The sequence below is a fragment of the Colletotrichum orchidophilum genome (assembly GCF_001831195.1).
Source record: "Colletotrichum orchidophilum strain IMI 309357 chromosome Unknown Scaffold_137.1, whole genome shotgun sequence".
Classification (NCBI taxonomy): domain Eukaryota; kingdom Fungi; phylum Ascomycota; class Sordariomycetes; order Glomerellales; family Glomerellaceae; genus Colletotrichum; species Colletotrichum orchidophilum.
In genome coordinates this window covers 12,581-40,438 of record NW_019173093.1, presented here as the reverse complement: position 1 = coordinate 40,438, position 27,858 = coordinate 12,581, and the positions used below count along the sequence as shown (strand labels likewise).

The 27,858-nt window shown below is 53.6% G+C and overlaps 9 protein-coding genes across 9 annotated transcripts; 4 read left to right on the top strand and 5 right to left on the bottom strand.

Moving 5' to 3' along the window:
- Nucleotides 1-142: 142 nt before the first annotated feature.
- CORC01_11921 (cytochrome P450) lies at nt 143-2,756 on the bottom strand (the record flags this gene model as incomplete). Its single annotated transcript, XM_022623543.1, has 6 exons — nt 143-320; nt 385-1,027; nt 1,115-1,244; nt 1,310-1,409; nt 1,596-1,896; nt 2,582-2,756. The coding sequence occupies 6 exons, from the start codon at nt 2,754-2,756 to the stop codon at nt 143-145; spliced, it is 1,527 nt and encodes a 508-aa protein (XP_022469939.1).
- A 578-nt stretch (nt 2,757-3,334) lies between these two features.
- CORC01_11920 (uncharacterized protein) lies at nt 3,335-4,314 on the bottom strand (the record flags this gene model as incomplete). Its single annotated transcript, XM_022623542.1, has 3 exons — nt 3,335-3,611; nt 3,675-3,919; nt 3,970-4,314. The coding sequence occupies 3 exons, from the start codon at nt 4,312-4,314 to the stop codon at nt 3,335-3,337; spliced, it is 867 nt and encodes a 288-aa protein (XP_022469938.1).
- A 541-nt stretch (nt 4,315-4,855) lies between these two features.
- Nucleotides 4,856-8,131, top strand: CORC01_11919 (HEAT repeat protein; the record flags this gene model as incomplete). The annotated part of the gene is made up of 2 exons (XM_022623541.1): nt 4,856-4,909; nt 4,958-8,131. The coding sequence occupies 2 exons, from the start codon at nt 4,856-4,858 to the stop codon at nt 8,129-8,131; spliced, it is 3,228 nt and encodes a 1,075-aa protein (XP_022469937.1).
- A 2,580-nt stretch (nt 8,132-10,711) lies between these two features.
- Nucleotides 10,712-12,622, top strand: CORC01_11918 (amino acid permease; the record flags this gene model as incomplete). The annotated part of the gene is made up of 5 exons (XM_022623540.1): nt 10,712-10,883; nt 10,948-11,018; nt 11,076-11,203; nt 11,271-12,309; nt 12,386-12,622. The coding sequence occupies 5 exons, from the start codon at nt 10,712-10,714 to the stop codon at nt 12,620-12,622; spliced, it is 1,647 nt and encodes a 548-aa protein (XP_022469936.1).
- A 719-nt stretch (nt 12,623-13,341) lies between these two features.
- CORC01_11917 (uncharacterized protein) lies at nt 13,342-16,640 on the bottom strand (the record flags this gene model as incomplete). Its single annotated transcript, XM_022623539.1, has 3 exons — nt 13,342-15,531; nt 15,588-15,685; nt 15,734-16,640. 3 exons carry the CDS (start codon nt 16,638-16,640, stop codon nt 13,342-13,344), a joined length of 3,195 nt encoding a protein of 1,064 aa, XP_022469935.1.
- A 799-nt stretch (nt 16,641-17,439) lies between these two features.
- CORC01_11916 (WD domain-containing protein) lies at nt 17,440-18,909 on the top strand (the record flags this gene model as incomplete). Its single annotated transcript, XM_022623538.1, has 1 exon — nt 17,440-18,909. One exon carries the CDS (start codon nt 17,440-17,442, stop codon nt 18,907-18,909), a length of 1,470 nt encoding a protein of 489 aa, XP_022469934.1.
- Nucleotides 18,910-21,789: 2,880 nt separating this feature from the next.
- On the top strand, nt 21,790-23,005 carry CORC01_11915 (insulin-induced protein; the record flags this gene model as incomplete). The annotated part of the gene is made up of 2 exons (XM_022623537.1): nt 21,790-22,572; nt 22,625-23,005. The coding sequence occupies 2 exons, from the start codon at nt 21,790-21,792 to the stop codon at nt 23,003-23,005; spliced, it is 1,164 nt and encodes a 387-aa protein (XP_022469933.1).
- A 662-nt stretch (nt 23,006-23,667) lies between these two features.
- Nucleotides 23,668-24,383, bottom strand: CORC01_11914 (uncharacterized protein; the record flags this gene model as incomplete). The annotated part of the gene is made up of 2 exons (XM_022623536.1): nt 23,668-23,861; nt 24,152-24,383. 2 exons carry the CDS (start codon nt 24,381-24,383, stop codon nt 23,668-23,670), a joined length of 426 nt encoding a protein of 141 aa, XP_022469932.1.
- A 1,866-nt stretch (nt 24,384-26,249) lies between these two features.
- On the bottom strand, nt 26,250-26,744 carry CORC01_11913 (uncharacterized protein; the record flags this gene model as incomplete). Its single annotated transcript, XM_022623535.1, has 2 exons — nt 26,250-26,512; nt 26,645-26,744. Coding segments are annotated over 2 exons (363 nt in total), but the record flags the coding sequence as incomplete, so codon positions are not given.
- Nucleotides 26,745-27,858: the final 1,114 nt, after the last annotated feature.

Genomic DNA, 27,858 nt, shown 5'->3' with positions numbered 1-27,858 from the left:
CAGATGCCAGACACCCTACCTCCCGCACTGGTCAAACACTTGCTGAAACGCCCAGACGCGATATGCTCGACGCATTTCGCGCCATATGCAACATACCTTACTATGCAACTTTGACAGCTTCTCGTTCATCCCCTTGAAACCATCATTCTCGCTTCTCGCCAAATGGAACAAACTGCAGCAAACACCTTTGTCCTAGCGGCCGCGAGGAGATGAGCTGGTCCGACATGGCCATCGACTCCTCTGTCATCGACGTCTCAGGAAGCGTCGTGTAACGGGTGTAGATGTCCGTCAAAAGAGTCTTCATCTCGGCGAGCGCCAGACTGGTGCAAAGTTAACAGCGGGATCTCACTGTGGAATATTGGGGTTGTAGGAAATGATACTCACTGCTTGCCAACACATCCTCGACCTCCGTTGGCAAATGCAAACATTAGCCGCTTCCTCTCCGCGTCACCCGTCGGCTCCATCCATCGATCTGGGTTGAAGGCATCCGGCTCCGGGAACACGTCCTCGTTGATGCGGTGGATAGAATACGCCTGACAGCTGACAATAGTCTTTTCAGGGATAAAATAACCGTCTATCAGTCGTCCGCCCTGGGGGACGTATCGTGGCAGGGACATCGGGATGGCTGGAAAGCACCGCAACCCTTCCTGCACGATGGCATCGAGGAACGGCAACTTGTCGAACGCGACGCCGGGGTTCTCCCTCAGCTCCAGGCGCAGCTTGTCTTGGAATCGTAGGGAACGCGGCTGCGAAAGCTCCCACATCAGAAAGCACAGTCCGTCGCCTGTCGTGTCGATGCCCGCCGCCATGTGGTCGAGGCACTCGCCCGCCATGTCGAGCTGGTCTAGTCCCTGGCCGGCTTTGTCGTGTAGCCGGCTTAGGAGCGTGAATGCGGCCGGGTCGGGCTTCTTGCTGGACTCGATGATGAAGGTGTCGGCGAGGGGGGTTTCGCGGGGCTTGGCGAAGAGGTATAGGAATCTAGAGAGGAGCTTGTGCAGCGCGGGACTGTAGTGCTGGACGAGGCGATCTGCGTTCGAAGCCAACGATTAGCCCGGTCTGGCGAGCCTTGAAAAAGTTTGTTTCATGGAGTAACATCTGCCAGGCGTATACTCACTCTGCAGGCTGTCGTCGGCGGCGACCTGGTGCATCATTTCCTCGTCCGCCTCGTCCTCAAGGCAGTTACTGCCGTACGGATGGAACAGGTGATGTGTAACGCAATCACAGGCGTAGGAGTGAAGGCTCATCTGCGAAAGCAGTCAGCACTCCGTCTCGAGAGTTGGAACAGGGAACCTTGGCGGCTTCAACGTACGAATATGTCGTGGCTCTTGCCCACGGACGTCTTGCATAGGTTGATAAATTTTTGTGACCTCTCCTGGATTCCGCCAAGGGGTACAGGTCGTAGGACGTTGCTGTTTGCGTACCGGTCCGCGATAATTCTCTTTCGCTTTGCATGCTAGAGCAAGTCATAAGTCACTTTCCTCCTCCAAGTTCAAGCTTCCTCAGGGGCCCTACATCTTCCTTATTCAGCGTTGTGAACATGGTCCTGGTATTGTCAGCCTTTTTCGTTCCTATCAAGATAAAGTTCCATCACATACCTTCGTCCATAGACCTTGAATAAGTCGTAAAACTCCGTCTTGTCATAGCCGCTACCCCCGGAGCAATAAATCTCTTTAATGGCTTCGTAAGATGTAAACGAGACTTCATTTGGTGCGATCCGGACAACTGGGCCATACTGCTGGTGAAGTTTGTGGATGTACTTCGTTCTGGTTGCTTGCAGCTCATGCCATTTCAAAGGAAGGGAAGTGAAGGCAGATATCCTCGGGCCGGGAACTTTCCATAACGATGACAAGAAGCAGCGAATAAGATACACCGAAAGGAGGACGGCAAATGCTGCTCCTAGGAACACAGGAGAAAGAAGTAACATCTCATGAACTTATTTCTCTTACACAATGGATCGCTGTTGCTCTGAGAAAATGACAGAATGAAGTCGTCGTTGGGGAATAAGTCTGTTGAATCATGAGCGAAACCGGGACCTCTTATCAGCTCCGTTCCGTGCACAATAGCGTTGGTCAATCAGAGGGTTTCTATTCGTAAATGACCACGGGCAGGCAAGCGCCGGCGCCGATAGGGAGCTTTAGCCCGAGAACGGGGGCTCAGGCATTAAGGTAGGGATAACCCACTGAGGGACTGGCCCCAAATGAGACGTGAGGGGCAGCGTGGCAACACTGATTCCCCCTCCATAACTCGATAGTCAGCAATGGGAGGCTCGAACAGGTGGGTAGTAGGTATGCATTTTTGAGGCTCCATATTCTCACGAAATGGAAACTTGGTACGGGATTGTGTGTTGATTTCAACTCACGTTTTCTACGCCGCCACCCCCGCTGCTCATCTCTCGTGAGAGGACCAACCTCAACACTCCGCCAATTGTCGACTCGTACTAGTCCACCTTTTCAACCCGCCAAATAATCTCAAGCCCTCAAGTCCACGTTCCATCTTCACAGCTCATCCCGTCCCTTAGTACCCTGCTTCAACTTGTCATTCGAATTGCCCCCGCCGAAAAAACCGTTCAACCAAGACATACCAGGAATCGACACAGTGCCTGCCGGGGGATATTCCTTGCCGTTGACGGTGACCTTGGGCGTGCAAATGCACCACTGGTCCTCTGGAACGCTGCCCAGCGCCGACGGGATGTGTTTGCCACAGCCGCGCCAGGTTGCTTTTGCTATCAGTATTTTTGTGAGCTTCAACATTTTCATTGCGGAAAGAGTGGTTTGTGTCTTACAGCAAGTCGAGCAGGTAACTCCAAAGCACATTATGGCTGAAAGTGAAGGGTAAGGTAAAAGACAGAGGCTGGTGCGGAGACTATATTGTGTTTGAGGCAATACAATGCTTGAAGCTAAGTAGATGTTTGGAAAAGAGTTTTTGTAGCTTGATCATTGTGGGAAAAGCGGTGGTCCACGAGCTTACCTGGGATTAAGTATTCGCGGTGTCCGCGATAGCATAATCAAGTCGGCGACCTGCATTGAGCATCATCACGGGCCATTGACCCCGTTGAAGTGGGTCTCGGAGGGGTATCGCCGACCTCGCTCCCTATTCCGGGGAAGTGGGGTGCTGCCAACTTGGGCTTACTCAAGCATTTAGGTTTGGAAGCTTCCGATAACAAAAAGACCAATATTGCTCTGAATTTTTTATAAATTGTATCCAATTCGATCTCAATGAACGCCACTTGTAAGCTAAATTTGGCCATAACTGAAGATAAAAGTTCCTCTCAAATAGATACTGAGGTTCATGCGGTCCCTCCCGAGTCACCTCCCGAACATGCAGACAGACATGTTCATATTTGCTTAATGAACTGAGCCACACGCTCTGCAAGCCACTGTTGGCTCTCGGGATTCTTTACAGTGTGGCTTGCTCCAGGAATCAAGCCGGACAGCTCATTGACTTTGGGGCTTGTCTCCTTCCACATGTCTATCAGAGCTTGTTTGTCGATCTTGGCCGGGACAAACTCATCCTCTGCAGAGTGCAGGACCATGACGGGCTGCTGGAAACAATGCCAGACTTCGGAGACAAACGGTCCTTCGAGATCGGATGAAAAGTAATCATCATCGCCCCTACGATATAGATCAGCATTCGAGCTAACTTTAAATAGCAAGTCTTGGTTTTATGCGACTTACCCCTTTGCTGCCAGAGAGTGCCAACGGTAAGCCGTCATTGGGGTCGAGAAGAAGCTTGGTACTAGATCTTTAGGCATCATTTCACCCTCTTTTCCTTCGGCGATCAGAGCCTCTGCGTGCTTTAGGCTCCTCTTCAACCACTCAGGCTTGACAAAGTCCTCAATACTCTCCCGGTCAGATGCAGGGCCTTGCATGATGAAGCCGTCGACAGGATCCTCCAAGTGCTTAGTATACTCCATGCAATCCTTTCAAGGTTAGCTGGGTCCTGCCAATGTCTAGAATGCCGACAACATACCTGGCATCCAGTTGAGTGGCCCATCAGGACAATCTTCTTCTTTCCGATACCTCGGAGATACCTCACCAGAGCCGAGATGTCCTCAACATCGTTCTTCAAGCTCGAGAACCCGTAGCCAGAAAAAGAGCTTCTCATACGGATCTCGAACACGGACCAATCCCGTGCCGCTTCCTCTAGGTGCTTGGCTATGGCGTTGGTGTAACCCACGGTATGTGGCCCATCGGCGAGGCCTCCTATGAAGAGGATGGCATTTGATGCTCTAGGTGGGCCGATCTCATATGCGCTAGAGTGAGAGGTTCGGGAATCGAAAGGATGAACCGTGCAGGAGAAAGCAGCCGGAGCCATGATTGAATACTGGACTTGTGTCTGACAAAATCGAAGTTTTGTATCTGTCTCTGAAGATTAGATCGCTCTTGCTGGTGCTGTGCCACTTTATTTACTGCCCAGTGGAGGGGAAGGAAGCACGCTGGTGGGGGGCAGCTCTGTCAGCTCGGCTGTTGCTGTTGCTGTTGCGGGGCGGCCAGCTTCTCTTCAAGGCACCTTGGCGAGCCAAAGTCCCCAAAGGCCCTGAACAGTCGGTTGTCGGTGGGGTTTATCGCCGATGGTTGTTAAAAGGAAACCACCCGATTGGTCCTGTACCCACGCAATCTTTCTTAGGATTGCCTTCTCAGGCAGGCGCTTGCTCAATCGAAGTTCCGCAGATGAACACAGAACTTCCCCCGTCAACTTCCAGTACACAAGCGAATCTTCAACACCTTTTCTTTCTTCCACATGAGACGCATCTTTTCAAGTAGGGACAAGAAACTATACTAGAACAGATCCGTCGTCACAGCGAAGTCACGGGCCGCTGGAGGCTGACGTAAAATACCTGACCCTCTACCCCAAAATGACGACAAATCCCGCCAACGCGAATCCAGCCCGTAATGAGTTCTTCCAACAGGTTCGTGTACCTTGTGATATAAAGAGCACCTGCTGACCAGTCCACTAGCTCAAGCCTTGCTGTGTGTCAATCAGTCAGCTAGCAATCCGGCAACAAGGAGATTCGTCCTCATTCAAACGACTCTCTGAGTTGACCGATGAGTTGTACCACATTCTCAACGACCAAGTCAATAGAGACGCCACAGTTCTAGATGCAAAGCTAGCCGATTACGTCTTTTTCCCGCTCTCTCATATCTTCCGCAGTCGCGATCAGTATCCCAAGCGCCTAGTCGAGCTCGCGATCAAGTGTCTTACCGTTATCATTATTCACGGCTGGAAGTTCAACATCTCGCCCCAGGTCTTGCAGCAGCTCCTCATCCTTCTCACTTTCATCATTGGAGGAGTTCCCGGCCGAGAGGAGGAGCACGATGTTCCCGAGGAAACCGAGCTTGAATCGCTTAGAGCCTTAAGTGCCCTGGTCGCTGTGGCTGGGTCGTCCGGCACAGCCGCAACAGCTCTCACCGAGGAGAAAGTGGTACCAACTCTGGGCCATACTATCACGGTCCTCCTGGCATGTGTAGCGGATGGGAAAACTTCGGAAATCCAGCTCGAGGCTCTACGTACGCTTAGCGGCTTTTACACGAGCATCAAGGAGCATGCTGCCCTGGCGTCGTTCCTCCCTGGCATCGTCTCTAGCCTGACAAAACTTCTTGCCAAACCACAGAGAGAGAAGACGCGCGTCCTGGTTGGGTCTATCCAATCATTGGGTTTGGTTCTGGTAAAGGTTCTCGGCGACGTCAGAACCCGGAGCATCACCGCAAGACTAGCCCCTGGAATTTCAACCGAGGCCGAACAAGGAGGGATCTTGAGCCCAGCATGGCTCAACGCCACCAAGTCACAGATTAAGCTGGCTTTGGCAACAGTTCTGAAACTCCGAATGAGCGATAATCTCGACGTACGCGAGGCACTGCTGACTCTTTGCCTTGGACTTCTCGACGAGTGTCATACCTCCCTGGAAAACTGCTCCCCGGTATTGGTGGAGACAGCCATGGTCATCTCGCCAACACATCCCACGTCATCTTTGACCGGTACAAGTCTGCAGGACTTGGCCATTATCTATCCTGAACTTGGCGAGATCGTGAAGGTTAATTGTTACAATTGGATCACCAGCTTGCCCAGGATCATGCAGTCTGCCGATGAAAGCAAGAAACAGGCCGCCGTCCGAAACCTGATGAAGGGCATGGCTCTCGTCGGTCATCTTCAGCTGGACTCCTCACTTTTGGACGAGTCAATAGCGGCGGCCCTCAGGGACAGTGTAACATCCTTGGCGACTGGAGCGAAGCCTGGCAAAATTTTGGATCAAACAGCGCCGGATGCCTCATGGTACAATCAAGATATTGCGAGAGCAGGGTATACTTCTAAGCAATATCAAAACGTCTTGTTGAGTGAGGAGAGTCAGGCTGAGACGAGGTCAGCTATGATCGACTTGCTCTCTAACGTTGGATCCGCCTCTCAACAGACTAGGCTTGCTGCCGAAATGCTAGACTACGCCAGAGACTCGGCCGGAGATGCTCAGATAGCCTCTTTCTGGCTGAGCTTCGAACTTCTCAAGACCGCCTTTTCTCGTTCTAGTGAACTCGACGATCTCTTGGACTTCTCATCCCTGGGCTCTGGGGACGAAGGTCCCGAGTCAATATTTCAGGAACTGTATTCGCTTGCCGTTGCTCTGCTGGACTCATACTCCGAACTGTCTGAGATCGATTGGAGGCTAGAGGCCACGGCACTTGAAGTCATCGCCTTTGCAGCTTCTCGATCAGGCGAGGCCTTCAGGCCAGAACTCATCGATGTGTTATATCCGACAACAGCCTTCCTTGGCTCTGCCAGCCCACGAGTAAGAGAGCATGCAATCACGACTCTAAACATTCTAGCTGTATCGTGCGGGTACACGAGCGTCTCTGAATTGATTCTCGAGAACGTCGATTATATGATCAACTCCGTTTCGCTGCGACTCAACACGTTCGATATCTCACCGGCATCCACTAAGGTGTTGGTAATGATCACTCGCCTAACCGGCTCGCGACTGCTGCCGTACCTGGACGATGTCGTGGCCTCCATTTTCGCAGCCTTGGACAACTACCACGGGTACCCAGTATTTGTTGAAAGTCTATTTGCAGTGCTCAAAGAAGTCGTGGACCAGGGTGTGAAATCTGATAGACTTCTTCTGGAGGGTCGGCAAAATGGACCAGAGAGTCACAAGAAAGCCACAGGCAGCCACGTCACAATTGATGACATTGTCAATTTATTGAAGAAACGTCAGGAACGAGAGACTGAAGCCTCTGCCGACGAGGTCGACGTTGCGACTGACGGCCACCCTCGGAAGCCATGGGGCGCGAAGGATCAAAAAATCAAAGAAGACCTTGGAGAAACTGATGAGACTGTTTCGAACAGCGAAGTCGAAAAGGAAAGGCCACCCAAGACGCCAACGTATAGTCTACTGGAGAAGATCACCGGCTTGACACAACATTATCTTACATCACCAAGTCCCACGCTACGAAAATCATTGCTCGAACTACTGGCCACCGTATCTCCAGCTCTTTCAGGCGACGAAGACTCGTTTTTGCCGCTGATCAATGCTGTATGGCCGGTGGTGATCACCCGGCTCTACGACGAGGAGGCGTTTGTCACGATTTCAGCTTGTGATGCTCTCTGTGCGCTGTCCGCCACCGCCGGAGACTTTCTAGCGTCCAGAATCAAGACAGAGTGGTGGGACGGCCTGGGAAAGTGGTGTCGAAAGAAAAAGCTGGAGGCCATCCAGTCTCGAGGCAACGGAAGTGCACACCGAGAGAGCACGAAACCAGGCCAGACCGCCGCAACTACGAGTCAGGGAATCGTCATTCCTATCACGACAGGTAGCGATCGGCTAAGCTATCAATCCGTGGAGATAACGAAAGGCTCGGTATCAGGCGGCTTGGGTAAATTTGCTCAATCTGCGCAGATCTGGGATTCCGTGATTCGCCTGTTGACAGCTATCGTCTCTCACGTCCGCCTTGACGCCGAGATATTCGATGAATTTCTGGAGCTTTTGAGCGAAGCACTTGCCCAGAACAATGAGGCACGTCAAGCCTTGGAGGCAATCAATGGTGATGCAGTGTGGCTAGCCTTGTACCAGCAGAGACAGGTCAAGCCCCCGAGCCTACCCGAGCTAGACGGTGTGACTTTTGCACCGTTGGCGACGCTGAGCTGATGCTCGCCTCGAATACATGCCAGCCCTCACAACGGGCAGCTACGCACGAAGCTCCCTGTTGCGGATCGTCCTACGGGAGCTGCAAGATCACATGGCTGCACTTGTCCAACAACCGCCGGCTTGTTTGAAGCTAGAAGAGCGCTAGAATTATTCTGGTCTACAATGAGTACAGATTGGCACCGGGATAGCATCCATTGCGTAAGAACGCTTACAGGTTGGGGCCGGAGCTGAAGATGTGACAGCTCTGAGCTGCATGGCACCACGGGAAGCATCTTCGGGCGACCTTGCCGCCTCAGGACGCCTGATAGGTGAACCTAGTGTGCGTAGTAGGATGTCGGCTGACGCGGGGTTGCGCACTAATGCCATCTTCTCGGCGAGTCCGAACACTGCGACAACAGGGGGCAGAGCTGATTAACTCTGATTGTGACCCGACATGATACCTACTATGTAGTGTAGGTGGTAGAAACGGATTAGCAAGATACGAGCGCTTCGCTTGATGGTCACTGTACCCGTGTGCCGCCCAATGCGGTCGACGAGCGAAATAACACAATAGGTTTCTTACCCACCAATGGTGCCGAAGTTGCGCAAAGACCAAGTACTACATTGCCCTTATTTCAGTTGGAGACGGGGTGCGGGGACGCGAACACGACTTCCGGGGGGGATGCCTGGAGGTGTCTGCAGAGAACGAAATGAGGGCGACTACCCCAGATCCCCACGGAGACTCGATTTACACTACTCAGTATCCGTACGGGCAGAGTAACCCAGATGCAATCGACGGTTCGCTGACTAAATGACACGTTTCCCGTCGGGAGGAGGGCATCATCTCTTGCAGGCACGGTCCCACCAGATGTAGTATCGGCGACCTGCACCAAGTTACAAGTTCAGGAATCCCTCGCTTCACCGGATCGTCTGAAGGCGAGTTCAAGCAAGAGTGCTGCAGCAGGGCGCACAGAATGGGGGCAGGGCAACGGAAAGAAAGTACGGGTGGTCGGGAAGCTAGGACTACCAAGAGATGCCCTCGAATGCTAGGCTCTAAGCCGGCCAATGATACCTTTAGGTTCAGTTGCCGCCAAAGCTTGATTTGTCTCGGCTTTCAGGGGCCTGAGGACTTCAGGCGACGATCACCTCGATTTCCATCCTCTCGGATCACATCTTGCCACCTTTCGACACCGAGAGAGTAACCCATCCCACCGCGATAACACTTATTTTATGCTGTCAATGATTTGAGATTACGACAGGTACGAGAACTGTCACTACTAGCTGCGTTCGTACCGAGTCAGATCATGGCGCCATACCCGTTCGCATCGAGGGGCCGCTACTACTCGCCTGCCGTCCAATGAACCAGGCCATTGGTTAGTCGTTAGTCCGGGCCTAACTGGGACAGTCTTCTAGAACAAAATGAACCTGACGAAAGGCATGCGGCAATTTTTTGCCAGATAGCGGCGGCGCCATGCAACCCTTCATTCGGCAGCTCGTCTGTTGGCGTACAAACATCGCGTGCTTAGCTTAGAACTTTACCACCAGAGATGCTCTTCGCGCCTCCTCGGAGTACCTAACTCCTTGTTGTCTAGAGGCCGAAGCCAACAGCAATGCCGTTTTGAAGCCACGGCCACGGCAGATGTTTCACTCGAAGTCAATTGAATAATTTCATTTACTACTTCGGAACACCAAAGGAACGCCAACAAGATGACAGACAGCTGGGCACGACAAAACATCCAGGAACGAAAACCAAACACCACGACCCAATCTTGCTGAGGCATGGCACCCTTGGGCTCCGAGCTCTCATATAAGGACAGACTTCTGCTTACCTTCCTTATCTGTACTGCTGCAACTTGCACCAGCTTATCACTGGTGCAGGGGTCTGGGACAAGGGATGGCTGGTCTCAGGAAGTTGGGTAGACCCGCCGGGGGAATGGTTGACCCTAGAGTATCGCCGAGAAAGCCAAGATATCAAACTCCTTTGAGCCAATCAAGACGACCTCGGCCAATTCGACCTCACTAATCCGTACCAATTGAAGCACTCTGTAAGCTTCGCACTAAAACCAGGCTAGCACGAATGCCTTACCCTTGTCGAGCAATAGGTACGCATCCCGTGCCGGGTGACAATGGGACCACCCCCGGGCTCGCTCCCATATCTAAGGTCATCGACCAGTCTGCTTTGGCTCTAGCACCGTTGGGGGCAACCGTCTTATCGTCGGTGAAAGCTTGTCCTGTCTACCTCCTCCGAGATGTCAAGGGTCTAGGCCTCACACACGACCTGCCATCCATGCGCAAGAATGGGACTAGGAGGACGGCGGTGCCGGGGACCGGTAGGCCAGAGTCCTGACCCCATGGCTTTGGTACAGTTATGTCGCAGCCAAGCTGGGCCAGGGTAAGACAAAGTGCGCGGCATCAAACGCTGATACCTGCCTATCAAACTGAAGAATACCAGTGCTGTCCTGCTATTCTGTGTGTATATATACCGGGGCCTCTTGGCATAAATTCAGGCTACGAAGGTTGCTTTTCATGCCACCTCGTTCATCCCTAAACCCAGCAACAACGAGTTCGAGGAGCCAGAATCACTTGGTATCAATCGCCAATATGTCGTCCCAACCTGCCGTTGTCGATGACGACAAGCAGTACACCAAGGACCCCGTTGTGAACAGCCATGGTAGCTACGAGGGATCTCACGATGAAGAGGTCGGCGTCGTCACCAAGGGCGAGCCCCTTCAACGAAACCTGAAGAACCGACACATGCAGATGATCGCCATCGGTAAGCCTCACTGCAAACCATCTTTCTTCCTACACCTCGCAGTTTTGCTGACTTACTACTGTAGGCGGTGCCATTGGTGCCGGTCTTTTCGTCAGCTCTGGTGGTGCTCTTCGAAGTGGTGGCCCTGCCGCCTTGGTAAGAAGCCTTCAACAACGCCTTGAGGATCACCAAGACTGACCAGAGTAACAACAGGTCATCGGCTACATTATTATTGGTTTCATGTTGATGCTCACCACACAGGCCCTCGCCGAGATGGCCGTCTTATACCCCGTCAACGGTGCCTTCTATACCTACGTCTGCCGATTCGTCGACCCTTCCTGGTAAGTTCTACACATGCATGGCACTGCCATTCAAAACAAAACCATCCCTTTCTAACATTTATCCCAGGGGTTTTGCCATGGGTTGGGATTATGCCATCGCTTGGTTGACTGTTTTGCCCTTCGAACTCGTCGCCGCTAGTATCACGATCAAGTTCTGGCGCGATGATCTCAATATGGGTATCTGGGTTGCCGTGTTCCTCGTCGTCCTCGTCGGCATCCAGGTCTTTGGCGTCCGCGGTTACGGAGAAGTCGAATTCGTTCTCAGTATCATCAAGATCGCGGCCTGCATCGGCTTCATCATTCTCGGCATTGTCATCAACTGCGGCGGCGTTGGCGACAAGGGCTACCTCGGCGCCAAGTACTGGCACGACCCGGGTGCGTTCCAGAACGGCTTCAACGGTTTCGCTGGTGTCTTTGTCGTCGCCGCGTTCGCTTTCGGTGGCACAGAGCTCGTCGGCCTCGCTGCCGCAGAGTCGGACAACCCGCGCAAGGCCATTCCCATGGCTACCAAGCAGGTCTTCTGGCGTATTGCCTTCTTCTACATTGTCAACCTCTTCATCCTCGGTCTCATCGTCCCGGCCAACGACCCCCGTCTCCTGGGTTCATCCGGCGCCAACACCAAGGCTTCCCCCTTCGTCCTCGCCATCCAGGATGCCGGTATCAAGGTCCTCCCCTCCATCTTCAATGCCGTCATCACCATTGCCGTCATCTCCGTCGCCAACAGTTGCACCTTTGGTTCCACCCGCACGATGCAGGCCATGGCCGAGCGCGGCATGGCGCCCCGTTTCCTTGCCTACATTGACAAGCAGGGCCGTCCCATCTGGTGTGTCCTGATTCAGGTCGCCTTTGGTCTCCTTGCCTTCATCGGAGAGTCCGCCGACAGCAGCACCGTCTTTTCCTGGCTCCTCGCCCTCTCCGGTCTCTCCTACTTCTTCGTCTGGGGTTCCATCTGCCTCGCCCACGTCCGCATGCGCCTGGCTTGGAAGTTGCAGGGCTTTACCCTCGACCAGATCCCCTACAAGAACCCTTGGGGCATGTGGGGTAGCGTCGTCGGCCTGGCTCTCAACATCATCTGCCTCATCGCCACCTTCTACAACGCCCTCTACGTAAGTTCCTTTTGCTCTTCCCAGCACTTCTACTGCACGTGGCCAAGAAACGTCGCTAACAGTTTTCCCATCACAGCCCTCTCCCAACTCTCAGCCCGACGCCTCGGCCTTCTTCCAGGCCTACCTCGCCGCCCCCATCGTCCTCTTCCTTTACCTCCTCTGGAAGCTCATCTCCCGCGACTGGCGCCTGTACGTGCCCCTCCGTGAAATCGATCTCAAGGCGGGCGTCATCCTCGCCGACCCCTCCGACGAGCCCGAGGAAGTCAAGACCTGGGCCAACCTGCCCAAGCGGGTGGTTCGTGGCTTGTTCTAGATGGGAGTAGCCGGTTCTGTGCACAAGGGAGACGACGGTCTCTGTTCTATTGCAGAGACGGCTCGTGGACGAGCATGCCTTGTTGTGGATATTGAAAAGGGAACGAGTTGCTCAGAGAGTAGAAACAACTCGAACAGTAATTTGTTGGGGGTGGGGGATGTCATTATACTCAAAGATACCAATGTTGAATTTTAATCTTCTCAAGAGCCTTTGAGCCATCTGCACAACGCGGAAACAATTTGACCAAGTGTAAAACGATGTAAAATTCTAGACGTGTTCGTCAAATACGGCACGCGATATCAAGTGAAAATCCCTCTTTGCGTTTAGGGGTTGGTTCGCCGGAGCGGCGGCCAGCATCTCTCCGAGTCAAAGCATCGTCTTAGCACAACGTGGGCATTGGACACGCTGCCGAGGAGACCTCACGAGCAAGGGAACAAACACACAGTGAAGCAGATATTGGGAACAAGCGTCAGGATGAGATTGTATTTCAAACCACCAGGCGTCTCTAGCAATCATTTGTACAAGAAAGTGTTCTATTGGAAGGGTGGGAGGGGGCTTTGACTAAACACAGCGCTGCTCGCACAATGAAAGAAAATTAATCATGACGATCCATGCGCTCGCTTGTCCAGTGTATGTATTCGATTCTAGAAAGCCAAAACCATCTCCGCGTCTATAGAGGTCTGGTAGATAGATGATGTAGCCAGCTAAACCAAACCTCTCTATCTGCTAGTTCGCTGCTCGCCCGCTTCCGCTGCAAGGTCTCTCTCCACCATCTCGATCGAGCCGAGACTAGGGAACCGCTTCGAGAAGTCCTGAACATAGTCGTCCTTCTCCTTGGCTGACATCTCTAGTACCGGTCGTCCAGGGAGTCCTACTCCAACGAGATGCTCGGAAGACATGGATTGCGAAGGGTGGGGCTGCTTCGGCGGCGAGCCTGGTCTGCCACCGGTCGGCAAGCTGTTGAGGTGCATCGGCTTCCGGGGCGCAATGGGCCGCGGCCCGGGTGTAGACCGTCCCGCTGTCGGCACCGGCTCGTTTACGGAGGGCCGTACTTTGTTGACCATCACATCTGAGGAGTTAGACGGCGTCATTGGGCGAGGTTTGGCGCCCCCCACAGGCTTTCTCGGAATCTCGGGAAGCTGCTTGTCCCGGCCGGTGGACGAGGATGTGTCCGTGTAGATGCCGTATCCCTGGGCGGTGCGCGGTACTTGGGCTGAGGACTTCTGACCCTCGCTTAAAAGATTTTGAACCCGGTTCTGGATACTGACAGCCCGAGAAACGCCCCCGATGCTCTTCGGCAGCGATGCGGGGCCGCCGGATCCTGATCCTTGGTTGGTGAACCTTTGGCGATACTCTGCTGCCGCCGCTTCAACACGGCGTTCTTCCTCTTCAAGGCGCAGACGCTCCACTTCACGTCTCATTGCCGGTGTCATATCTTCAGTCTCCTCAAGTCCTTTACCGTCATCGGTGCGGCCATCGGTAGCTTCCGATCCCTCGATAGGGTCCAATGCATTACTCCGGTCCAGCTGCTTGAGCGGCGACGGAGTCCGGGCAGGTGGTGGTGCTTGGTTTCCCTCGAAACGTTTAAACGCATCTCCAAACTTTCCAGCAAACATACTCTTCGTCCCGGACAAAGAGCCCAAACTTGCGCGTTTGCTATGCTTGGAGTGCCAGTCGCGCTTCTTCGAGTCCGATTCTTCCATGCTACGCAAAAAATCCACGTTGGACTCGATATGAGCTTCTTCCTCCGGCTCCGCTGCTGCAGGAGATGACGCTCTGTCAGGAAACTTCGGGGACATGAGACTAGGAGAAGGAAGAGGCTTGGAGGAACCTTCCTTCTCTCGTAGGAAATCTAGGTTTGACTCCAAATGAGTGCTGACGGGCCGCGGGCGTCCATCAATGGATCTTCTCGACTGGTTACTTGCATCGAGCAGCTCCAAGCTTGGCCGGCCTCCTTCAAGCGACGGCCGAGAAGACGACGGGTGCCGCACGTGCGTTGGACGCAGCTGGTATGACGGAGCGCGAGGAAGAGGCCCTTCTTCCCCCCCTGATCGAGACGGTAAAGCCTGATCTTGCTGACGGGGAAGACTGGTAGACCGGTGATGATCTGTCGTAGGCACCTTCCACACGGGTATTGTTTGCGGAGGCTGGTGCTCAGGTGGAGGAGAAGCTGTCATTGTCCCGGTTGACACATATCTGGACGGTTGTGGCTGAGGCTGGTATTGCGGCTTGGTCTGCGAAGAAATCGCCTGCAACTCTGGATTCTTATTAATGATGGCGTGCGCTCTGCTCATCTCAGTTGGCTTTGGAGGAGCGGATGCAGTCTTGGTAAGTCCCACCGCACCCGGGGGAGGCGACTTAACCGATGGCGGGGGGTAGGAAGCAGTGACTGCCGGCGCAACAGTTCTTGGTCGAGCCTGCTCCTGGTTCTTGGGCGGGGAATGGGATATCGGGAACGACTGATCCGCCGACCTGTCGGCAGACCTAGGAGCCGGGGCTCTCTGCTGCTGGGCTGGGGGCGGAGTATGAGAGTCAAAGTTGAACTTTGCACCATGCTCGTGGAGGATAGAGAACTGATCAACAGGCGGGAATCGGGATGTGAATTCGTCCACATCTCCAGCCATAGCTGTGGATGGTGCCGCCGCCGCCGCCGCTGCAGCGGGCGCATCTAGAGCGGCGAAGGGATCTCCGTTTGTCACCCTCATAGGAGATGGACTTGCTTTAGCTGCTTGAGCAGGCTGAGATTGTTGGCTGGCGGCTGGCAGCCTTCCCCTTCTCATGGGAACAATATCGGGAATGGCCTCCTTCTGCTGTGCAGGCGGGGAGAAGACGGCGCCGACTTTTGGTTGGGACTTCTCCGTAGCAGAGGGTCTACCCTGTTGAGCCGAGGGCTGCTTTCCGGCATAGATCTGTGCACATATCAGTCAAATGGAACTTCGTGATGTCATTAAGAGAAGGGACCTACATCGTGAATAGGAACATCGCGTCCTTGCATCACACACCCCTCACGGAGAACCTGGTAAATGTTTGGTCTTGCCTGTGGACTCTCGCGCAGCATGGATGCTGGTTCTGTTAGTCACCATAAGATGACCAAGGTCTTTGCTTACTCACCAATAAGTTTCTTTAGCCGGTCCGAGAACACAGGGTAGCTGGGATACTTGAAGCTTGCGTTGAGAATGGCCAGCTGTCCCTGGTCCTCGAAAGGTGTTGTATAGTAGCACAACTTGTACAGCAGAACGCCCAGAGCCCAGATATCTGATTTCTCGTCGATGGGCTGTTTACGGTAGACGTCAACCATCTCTGGACTTCTATACTGCATGGTGGTATGTTTCTGGACGTCCTCGTCCAGAAGTCTGCATTCGACGACGGTCTGGGGCGCGGGTTTGGGTGGGGCAGCAGATCCAAAGTCGCAAAGCTTGAAACGCTTCTGGGAACCATTGCTCAGGATTAAAACGTTTTCGACCTTCAAATCGCGGTGAAGTAGCGGTGGCTTCAGGTAATGCATGCAGGCAACACCTTCCGTTATGTCGGTAAAAATATGGAGGATCTCGGGTTCGGTCAAGCGGTGTTGTAGACGCGTGTTCATGAAGTCGATTAAACCACCTCCATTGCAGAATTCCATGAGCAGGAATACCTCGTAGCCTCCTCCTCGCATTTCCGATGCATGCGAGTCGATATATGTGACGATTGGGCGATGGCCCTTGAGCTTCTTCATGGTCTCGACCTCAATTCGCATGCTGCGGAGAGCCTCCTTATCGGGAACAGCAACTCTTTTCAAGACAGCCATATCCGTACCGTCGACGGGTTTCGGGAGCTTAACCAGGTAAACGTGTGCGAAACCTCCCTCGGATAGGTATTTCTGGATCACTACCCTGTGGCCTCCGACCTGTATCTTCGTTCCGGGCGTAAAGGTGCCTGCAGGCGCCGTAGCCACAGGGGCAGGCATTGGGGCGCCATAGGCGGCAGGATGAGCAGCTCGAGGAGCCGCCGCAGGCATATGATGGCCGTAGGATGCCATATCGGCTAGAGAGGTTCGAAGAAATGTCGTCGGCAGGTATTGTGGCCACTCGGGGTAGTCAGCCAGATCGTGGACTTCGTAGGTCAGCGAGAGGTTGAGGTCGGTGAGATGCTAAACGGTGAGAAAAGCACGGGAGTATCAGGAGAGCGAAAGTGGCATTGACGAGCGTTTGCGACCCGAGCAAGAAACAATCAAGCCATTCTTGGGTGTCGATGGTGTTGATGATGTATATCGGCGTCTCGTACGAGTTGGTTCTAGGTTGCCATCAAGCTGAACCTGAACTTGGACATCCGTAGTGCGTAGTTCGCAGGTACGGAGTGTCCTTCGGCCGCTATTAGTGGTGGAGCGCTGGCATAAAGGCCTTGGGAAGTAACCAAGACCCTGGCACATCCTGTTCCATGTTTCGCAATGCAGTCGGGGAAGTATCGGGTAAATGCACCGTAAATGCTGTCATTGGCTGGGCAGCTGTGGGAAAGATATTTGCCAGACGGCGCCAAGTGTGATTCTCATCTGATCCCGAAAATGGTCAACGAAAGATCCAGATTCGTTGGTGGGGTACCTAGATTCAGCCAGGCACCTAAGGTAAGGTAGGTAGATACCTACCTAGGTGCCTTACCCACATCGTTTTATCGACTTATCGATATGAGATAACGATAAGACCTTTATCGATTCAATAATTTTTTTTCTCTGCCTGGGTCTCGAGCCGCTTTGCGCTTCAGAGCTGCCAACTTTTTTTATCTGATCTTGCGCGCTAGAAAACTTTCACAGGTCTACAGAAACGACGACGAAGACAATCAAAATGGTGGCAAAGAGAAAGAGAGTCGAAATCGTGGACGCGACTCCCGCGTCCAAGGCAGCAACCTCGAAAAAGGCCAAAGCAAATACCAATGGCTCTGCTTCCAAAACGTCGAAAGCGTCTGCAGTGAAGGAAATAACAACTTTGACGGGCCCCGCCGAAGAGGTGACGATACAGATTGTCACCGGCTCCTACGACCGAATTCTCCATGGTATCACAGCGACGATCAAGCCCGAGGGCAAGGTCGAGTTCGCCGACACTTTCCTGTTTTCTGCGCATACGTCAGCCATCCGTTGCATCGCCCTTTCGCCTCTCTCAGCACCAGTCCCCGGCCAAGGCCAGAAGGTCCTGCTGGCGTCTGGCAGCACCGACGAGCGCATCAACCTTTACAACCTGTCGGCGCATCCCCCGAACCGCAAGAACCAAGACGCGCTCTCTGCCGTCGCCGCTCGTCCGATTCTCGAGAACCCCAAGAACCGAGAGCTCGGGACGTTACTACACCACTCGTCAAGCATCACCAAGCTTGCCTTCCCCACCCGGTCGAAGCTGCTTTCCTCGAGTGAAGATTCCACAATTGCAGTCGCGAGAACGAGGGACTGGTCCGTCTTGTCGACTATCAAGGCCCCGATAGCCCAGCCCTCAGGCAGACCCAGCGGTGACACTGCGCCTTTTGGCGGCACGCCATCTGGCGTCAACGACTTCGCCATTCACCCCAGCATGAAATTGATGATTAGCGTCAGCAAGGCCGAGCGGTGTATGCGACTGTGGAACCTTGTCACCGGCAAGAAGGCTGGTGTTCTGAACTTCAGTCGCAGCATGTTGCAGGAGGTTGGGGAAGGAAGACACTCGACGGGAGAAGGACGGAGAGTAGTCTGGGGAAAGACGGAGGATGAGGACGAATTCGCGGTTGGGTTCGACCGAGATGTCATCGTCTTTGGCATGGACAGTGTCCCCAAATGTCGCGTCATGCCCGACGCGCGGACGAAGATTCATGACCTATCATACGTTGCCATCGACGGCGAATTCGAGTCGAGTCTATTGACGGTGTGCACCGAGGACGGACGAGTCTTGTTCTTCTCCACGAAAGCAGACGACTTGAAGAAGCCCGAATCCGAGGATAAGACTTTGTCAAGCGCTAAGTTGGTCGCGCAGATCGGTGGCAAGGACGATGGTGTGACTGGCCGCATCAAGGACACGGCCATTCTGCAAATCAAGGAGGGTGATTCCACGGCACTACTGGTGGTTGCTGGCAGCAGCGATGGCAAGGTACGGGTATGGAAGATTGGCGCAAAGGAGCTCATGCATGGTAAGGGTGAGCAAGCTGGCAAATTGCTGGGAGCATACAGCACAAACAACCGCATCACCTGTGTAGCGGCATTCACGATGATTCCCCGGCCAGAGGGAGTGGAGGAGAGCGAGGACGAGGTGGATGAGAACTCTGACGAGTCTGAGGATGACGACGATGAAGAATAGACTACTACAACGGCTGTGGCAATAGCGATGATAATCAAAGATATCCGTGTAATGGCAAATCCTGTCCGTTAGGCTTTGTAGAGTTCCGACTGAGTGTGGAGATCAAACGGCGGTCGGAAAGACGGCTCTGACTTCTCGTTGCCGGGCGTCTTCGCCGACTTCCTAAACTGGCCCGTGCGGGAATCCGCTGATCGGCATCAGGCGTGTCTCGTATTAGTCTGCAGATTGCATGCCAATCCCCAGTTCTGTCCTTTGGCACGGGCGTTTGTAGCTAAGTACGTCTGCGATCTGCTGAAGGTCTGAGGGTTTGATCTTGGCCACAGGTAAGGTCCGAAGTTTAATGGTAGTTGGCTGCGAAGTCCGAGATAGATGTAGAACGGGCTTCCCAGCGCAAGTTGAGGATGGCAGAAACTGACGATACGTGGACCCGCGAGACACACGAGAAAGTAGCTAGTGTCACGCGTGTCCAGAACCGTGTCCAGACTTGACTTGAGAGGGGCGCGGCGTCAAGCGTACAATGTCTGAGCATTGTCTGTAACCCGATGTTCCCTTTTTGTCTCTTGGAAAAGAGACTCGCAAGGGAACGAGGGGTGGCCGGCAAGACATTAGACCCTAACGGCCCACGGGAAGCAAGGCTATCGCCGTCTTCCCGCTTTCCCCCCGTGCTCCCGTTGGGTACGTGGGTACCTATCTCACCCGGATTGAGAGTTCTGCTGGGCTGCATCGTCTCGAATTGCGTCTTACTCATGACTCAAACTCGCGAGTTTTTATTTCCATTGCGTTCCCCTCATTCTCCTGGAGTTCCGCCAGGGAACATTACTGAATACGCGGACTGCTCGGAAATGGCTTTCATCTTCGTCCAGCCTCTCCTTACGCCTCGTATCAAGCCTTAGCTAAGCTGGCAGGGACGTACTGTTAAGGCGACGTTCGACCACGCTCGCAAGGATGTTTTCGCGGCTCTTGGGCCACGCCAGAAAAGGAAGCCCAATCCTCGGGTGAAGGAAAGAGCGGGGAGCTCACTGGTGCAGTCACGGGATCGCACTGGTGGGTTTTGGAGTGAGAGAAACGCGGTCATATGCTTCCATTTGTGTACCGGTCAGGCTGGCTGGGAGCGATCAGCGAGGTGGTGCTTCTGCGGAACGGGGTGACGGGCTAGCAGAGTGTGGGGTAGCGGCGAATCAGGAGGCCAAGAATGTCATTTTAGGAGCCAATTCTGGCGTCGAGGGACCTTCCACCCAGTCATGTGGCTCCACTGGAGACACAGCTTTTACATGCAGTTGGGGCTTGGCGGAGTCCCCTAGCTTCCGGCTCATATGCCCGGGCGTCCTTCTTTGGGTTCGCTCCTCGAGTCCTCACCAATCCGAGTGATGCCAATGCTCAACAGCGGGGGAAAGATTGCGTGCAGGTACCTAAGGCACGGAAAGGTGTGTGCGAGAAATGCAGAAATTTTGGGAAGCTACGATCCACAGTCCATTTGGTCACGTAGCTCCCGCAGCTCCATCAGCATCAGAAGTAGCATCAGAAGCAGCAGCAGCAGCATTGTCAGCGACTGCAACGGCGAGCCAGTCAACGGCGGGTGAGGAGCATATGCATGCAGATTCCGGAGAGGAGAAAGCAATGCCAGCCTTGCACGTTGGAGGCGACTAAAGCACACCATGCAGAGCAGAGAGGTATGTTGCGGTGCAGGCAACCTAAGAACATGGGTAGGTCTCCGCAGCTAATACTTACCAATAGGCTACCTTACCTACCTATGAAAGTACACTTGATACGAAGCAAGGTACGAATATACATCTATATCCGTATACGATAAGGCAAAAGGTACCTGCAAAATGCCAATGCAAATGAGAAGTGCAGACATGTGAATATTCTTCTTTTCCCCAGTCCCAAAGTCTTTCCCTCCTCTCATTTTTCCCTCCTCCAAGGTTCCATGCAGCCTCTTCCATCTTACTGCTCGTTGCTGTTTATTCCCCAAGCCACACAACGTAGAGACCACACCACCATCACGTTGTGATTCCCCTCTTCTCGTCTGTTGCCCGCATCTGTTTTTACCGTCGTGTCTCGTCCTTGGTCGTAGCCGTCGTCGTCCCAGAGCAAGGCGCGCATGAGGACACACGTCAGTATTCGGACATGCAGCAAGACTCACGGCCGCTAGAACAGACCCTCACGCCTCGCTCCCTGGCCTGCCACGGACACCAGCAAGCGACAGCGAACTGACCTCTAAGAGTTGATGCCGCCGTCGCCGCCTCCTTCACTCCCGTCACCCTGACGCCTGGTTGCCCGTCTTTTGTCACTCTGTTTATTGCTGGTGGTCTCGACTAGTTCTCTTCGCGGTACTCGCATATTGGCGCTTTCCTTTTCTTTGCCATCCCTCTCCTCCACCCAACACCTACTATACTACATTTTGCGGCAGGGTTGTCTTGCATCAGCTCCTCCGAACCACCTCGACCTCGACCTCTCACGCTCCACGCTCCGCCGTCGCATTTCCCAACAGAATTCACGACCCTGGTTCCCTTTAAATCCCACACAACGACAACTCTTCCCATCTCCCTCGACCTACCTCCGTTCGTCTCAATTTCTCGTCATCTTAGCTCAAAGCAGACTCCCGTAGCCCACGTGAGGCGAGACACTTGCCTCTTCGTCTGAACTCCATCTGTGACGACAACAGGACCTTTCGCACAGTCGAATGCGGGGACCGTCTGGGCACTCTTATATGTAGACTTTGAACCTCGCAGGCATCCAGAACCAGAACCTGCCACATCGCTTCTACTGTGAGCAATAACTAAGCCCTACGCACCCTCTCGCCAACTAGCTCTCTAACTCATCGTATTCTACAGCGTCCATCGCCTCCCTCTATTCCCTGCTATCCCACGAACCACAAACATGTCCGACGACGGCCCCCATCTTATAAGACCCATCCCTCGCCGTCCCTTTGACCTGAACCACGCTGCTCCGACTCCTCCGGAAGACGACTCGTCCTCCCCCAGCCCGAACCCAGAACTCGATTTGTCTAGACTACAAAATGCCCAGACCACGTCTTCGGAGTCTGGCTCCATACCACGCGCTCCGTCCGTACTGAACATGACTGCATCGACCTTGTTTGGCATCTATTCGCCAACCACATACGGCAGAGACCGGGCCTACAATGACCGAGATGAGCCCGATACTCTCTGGGGTACTGGGGCGCAAACACCAATTAAGCGGGCCAATGTCGACGACACAACGTTCGAGCTCATGAAGGACCGCTCCAAACTGTCACGCCGACGGTCGTCGTACCGAAGTGGAGCGAAGACTCCGCCACCGTCAACAGCAACTATGGCCCTGTTCAATGTGTCACGCGTCGCACTACTCTTTGTAATCGGCATGGGATATGGAGTAATGGTCACGAGGTTGCAAAACGAGCACAGGTTCTCATCATTCCAGGTTGACAGTATGATGATGCCCGGCTACGACTGGCAATATCTTACATTGTGGGGCTTGACCGGCGTGGTGCTTGGCAGCCTCCTCCCTTGGTTTGACGGCGTGTGGGAAAATTCGTTTGGAAAGGACGAGGCAATTGTAGAGGAGAGGAGCGGCAGTCCATCACCAGAAGATTCTAGCCCTGTAAAGGACTGGGCTCTAGTTGTCCGCAGCATTGGTGCTTTTGTTGGCATTGTTTTCGCCATTGTAAGTTGCTCTGCGCAAGTTGGTTTTGAATCGGGACACTGACATTGGGCAGCGGAAACTTCCCTGGGCGTCTACCCTCCAGGTATCTCTCACCTTGGCGCTGGTCAACCCATTTCTGTGGTACCTGATTGACCGCTCGAAACCTGGATTCCTGCTTTCGGCCGCCGTTGGCTTGGCGGGGTCGGCAGTGCTCCTCGGTATCAACCCAGATGTGATGCCTACGCCTTCATCTCTAACCTATAGGAACGAGTCGGAGAGGGCCTACTCGGAGCCCATCACTCTTGGGGGCCTCGCCAGCCAGGAAACTATTGAGACGGGCATCTGGATGCTCAGCGTTTTGTTCTGCAGCTGCGTCTGCTTTGGCAACATTGGCAGACGGTTGACATTGAACAAGTCGGCATCTGCGCGAGGCCGATGGGCTGGTACCAGATGACAAGACACGGCACGTTAAGATGGAAATTGTTTTATTTCGGATCAGGAGTGTGTCATCAGCTTGGGTTCTAGGAAAGGTGGGAACGGTAAAAAGGGGAATATCCATTTGGATAAAAATATCCACCACCGGGGTGTATTCTTTACTGTATTTGGCTTCTGAAGAGCGTAATGAGAGTCCCAGCGTCGAGACATGCCGCATCTTGAAGCGGCTGTCGCTGGCATCGAACTCTACAATGTCCAAGTTTACGCTAGTGGGAAGATCATGAGATGATGGTTCAAACGTTTGGATTCCTGCACAACTATGCTGCCATCATCTGTAGTATGGTCTGTATTTATGACAAATCAAAGAAACCCATTTCCCCTGCCAATCCCAACAGTATCGCTACTCTATACCGGCTTGCACGCTATCGATTCTGTACGAGCCACACCTCAACCGCATGTCTTTCTCAAGCAGCATTCTTCCTTGATGCTCTCATGTATCCGTCTACTTTTCCGATTTTGCCTCGATCCCTTCTACATCAATGTCCCCCATTCATCCAAGCTGCTTGACGGCATCTTCGGCCCGCAACAAATCCATTTCGCTTTCTTCTCTCTCTAACTTTTGTTGACGATGCAGCCCTCCTCCTCCTTCTACTTCTTATTACTCCCTCAGAAACCCTCATCTCAGAAAGCCTTTTTCAACACGTCGACAACCGCCTGCGACCTGGAAACGATATCCTTGCCGTAATCCACCTGCGGGAGACCAATCATGGTGAGCAGCTTCGGGTTGGCAATCATCTTGTTGATCGTCGCCGATCGGCCGCAGACGTCGATAAAGGCCTCGGTGGCGGCGTCGGGACCACTTCGACCTGGCACGCCTGGGATTGTCCATGTCAGCGATGTAGGGCTTTTCTTTTTTCCTCTCGTCTCCCCTTCCCCCTCTTCCGTAATCCCCCTCCCACTTCTCCGTGCATGTGTCGCCGGCTAGGCCCGCGCATTGCGCACTTGCGTGGTTGACGGATGAGATTTGGGGGGGGAGGATTCGGGTACTGGGTTCGCCACAACATCTCTTCCCTCCCACTCAGAAATTTGAAAGCAGACATAATAGTTACTGGCACTCAACTAGGTGAGGTTTAGTTCCTTGTAATGTTAAAAAAAAAATTCTAACCAATATCTTGCTGAGGGATCTGCTCCGGATATTGCACAGGCTCGCCGTCACGGATGTGGTCGAGCTCGGTCATGATGTACCGGGAGCGGTTGACGTAGTCCCAGACGTGAAAAAGACCCTTGTGGGGGTTCGGCGGGTTCCAGGCCGGGTGGGCCTCGATGGCCTCGATGAGCTCCGAGAACTTATCGATGATTTTGGCGCGGTATTCGGGCGAGGGAAGGCCGAGAGACATGGTGGGCTACCTTATTCTTCTATAGAGTACCGATAGCTTGGGAAATCTGTGTTCTAATATGATGGAGAAATGAAGCAGGAGCAGAAGGATAGAAGCTGCGGTGCAGTTATGGTAAGCTTGTAGGATCCGAAGTCGAGACTTGGCTTTAGGGAAAGCTATAGCAACGGGACTGAACTCAGCGAGTGTCGGCCAGCGGACTAAGAGAAAAGAAGTTGAAGGGGGAAAAATATCCGAAAGCTTCCTACAATGTTCAAAATACTCAGTCACATGGAAAGTTTCCTATTCTGTGAGTTGTCGGTGAGGGTAAGCAAGGGTTTGGAACGCGTTGCCGCGTTATTGTGGCATGTTTCCATCGCACAGACTCGGCTGGACAACGAGCAAGCCACAGCTTCACTCGAATTAGGTTGCGTTTTTTTGCTGAGGGGAAGCGAGTGGGGTCCTATTGGCGGCATCTAGGTGGAATAGAGGGGTTCGAGGGGTGGTGGGCAAGATGGAGTCAATGGCTGGTCCAGAACCGAAGATCTGTTCTGAAACTGGAAGCTCAGTTGCAGAGTCTATATGACGATCTAGTGTCGGTAGGTTGCACAGAGACTGAGTGTATGCAGAGTGATAATAGCCACAGAGCCAACCGTTCCCCGTTTTCTCAGAGAATCCCGACGCCTGATACATGCATGATGTGCCTTTTGCCGCGTTCTCCTTTTCTCTTCTCGTTGTACCGAGACATTGTTAACTTCTGGCCGAATTTTGCAGATTTTCCGACCGTAGAGTTCAGAATTAGTGTGTAATGGAAGTCACGCAGAAACTTACGTCCGCGGTGATCAGTCATCACATAGTGTCACCTGTAGCTAAGGGTTTGGTCGACAAGTCCCAATAAGAATCTAAGACCGCGGAACTGTATAAGAGCTTTGGTGCTCTGTAGATTCTGGCCTCGCACTTCTTTTCCGGGGATAGGTGCAGTGCGAATTGCACTACGTTGAAGTTGGGCGCGAGCCATCAAACGATTCTTGGAGCCTCGCAAGGGAGTAGCACGTCTAAACACCACTTGGCCCCGGCAAGCCTGACCATCTATGAGGTGAAGATTACTGACGGCGGCAACGGCGATGCAAGGCGTCTATGGCCTGGGACAGGCCCAAAACCGGCTAGCTGAGTGGCAACCAAAGAGAAGCTCAACAGCTGCTGGCTAGTGCGCAGGAAGCGAGCGGTATGTGAGCAGCCTTAGGACTTTGCGCCACGACATTGCACGAGCAAGGCTGAATCGAGATTCTGCGGTCTTCGTTCTTAGACTAAAGAGGCTAGTTGCTCGAGAAGGTCAGTGTTAGGCTTCGCAAGTGATGAGCAGCCCCGTTGTCTAGGGGCTGCGATCAATCAAGACCCGAGGCTGACGACTGGTAACCAGGACCAGTCTGGGACTGGTTCTAGGGCCAATCAGGACTTGACAGAGCTGAAACCAATTTGGGCAAAAAGTCGTGCTGCAGATGCTCTCGAGACTGAGAGAGAAATCCGAGACAAGGTCGCCCGAAGGAAAAGTCATGCCTGCGCTTGTCAGGCCTAAAAGGGAGACTGATTGCCTACCTAGATTGCCGGAAAGTAAACAAGAAAAAGCGACCTCAAGTCTTGAGACGCTACCTAGAGAGGTACGGAAAGCGGCGGGCGTGAGAGGCAGGGGCAAAATGTAGCGAGTGTCATGACGCACTGGATCTGAGAAGCTGAGCTGCATCTGAGTGGGCGCGGTAGCGAACAAGGCGCTGAAAAAGCGCTGGACCCTGGCTTGTCCGGGCATATTTGCGCTGTCTTGGGTACGTGCAGATGCTAGCGCCGATTGTCGGCCACAGTGGAATCGAGCGGGATCGTTAAAAGTAGTTGCGATCACTTCCCAGAGGACTCATCTTCGTCCGACTCAAGCATCGAGGTGGGAGGAAAAACGCAGTTTTGTGTGGGAATACGGGCCACGGCCACATTGTTTCCTCCTATTTCCCCGATGAGAGACAGAGGCGTCCGCCCAGCGGTACTTGCAAAGTCGCGGTACTTGTCAGCATGGACGAAGCGTGGTGAATGGCCACGCTTGCTGATGTCAGGGTCCTGGGTCTCTTTCGCATCGAGATCTGGCTGCGGCCGCCACGAATACCTAGGTAGGTGATGGGTAATGAGTAGGTTGCTGGCCGGTGTGGTATTTTGGGCTTTGGCCTTTGGGGAAATTGTTGGTTTGACGGTTTGGGAGATGAACAGCCCCTTGCAGTGACTGAATCTTTTTTTACGGCAACAAGAGGACTGCTTGTGTCTTGCCGTAAGGTAGGTAGATCGCCTGCACAATGCCCCGGCCGGGATTCGCACCAGAACAGACACGAGCAGAGCGACAGCGGCTGCAGCAGTCGTGGAGGCGGGCCATCCTCCGAAAATCACGTGGCATGCATTGTCTCACGTCCTGCTGGGCTGAGGTGAGCAGTCCCGACAGCGTGTGCCCCTTCCCAGGAAACCCGCAGTCATAACTCCAAAAGAGGGGCAATAAGATGCTGGATTACGTCATACCACTTGTCCGTGTCTACGAATATGTACTGACTGACAGTGCCAGGGCAAAACGCACATAACACGAGACCGTCTACTTGAGTTGCGCCGGTAAGCTACCTTACTTTCCTCAAGGCAACATAGGCAGGCGACCACCATTAATTTCGAGGCAGAGGCAAAAGTGGCGAAGCGTCTCTGAGCAGATGAGATGAGCTGAAGATCTAGGACATCTACCGAGTTGAGATGTGCGTAAACACTGCTCCACAAATACCACAGAGTTTCCAGCTACTGGGAACTGCAGATCAGAAGAGCAGTTGGTGCCGGTAAAAACCTAAGGCAGCTCTTAGCTCTACTCAGTCGATCAGCCCGCCGCGCAGCCGTTGAAAAGGGAAAATCTAGAAAGCAATGCACTAGGCACGAAGACAAGCTGACAACTAAGGTATGGCTTGGCTGAGCGATGTTGTCCCAAATCGGTCCCCCGTTCTCGCATTCACGCTTCGGGTTCCCTCGTCCTTGTCCATTGGACCCCGTGGTGTTCAAGTGTCGTCACAACTAGCCTACAATTTTGGCTACTGACAACAGCCCGCTAAGCCCTTTTCCGCCTAGGCGCAAGGGGCCCAGTCCAGGGCATCTGGGAGAGAGCCCGCTCATGCGTCGTCGCCTGCCGCGAACTTCGCAACTTGTACCGGTACTTGGCTTGACCTTGGAATCTCGACATGGACCGCCGGGCCTGGCGCTGTCCGGGGGCGGCTCTCCTGCTGCTTCCTCTCATTGTTCTTCCTGCTTGTTGCTGATGTCGGTGTCGCTCCCCAATCACAGTCCACGTCTGCCTTTCTCTCTAATTTCATTGACCTCATTGCACGGCCACACCATCCCCCGAACGCACCCCTCCTAAACCGTCCAGCCGCCCAGCGAATTGGTAACTCGACGTTAAATGTATGACGCCTGCCAGTCGTTATCCACCATCGTTACC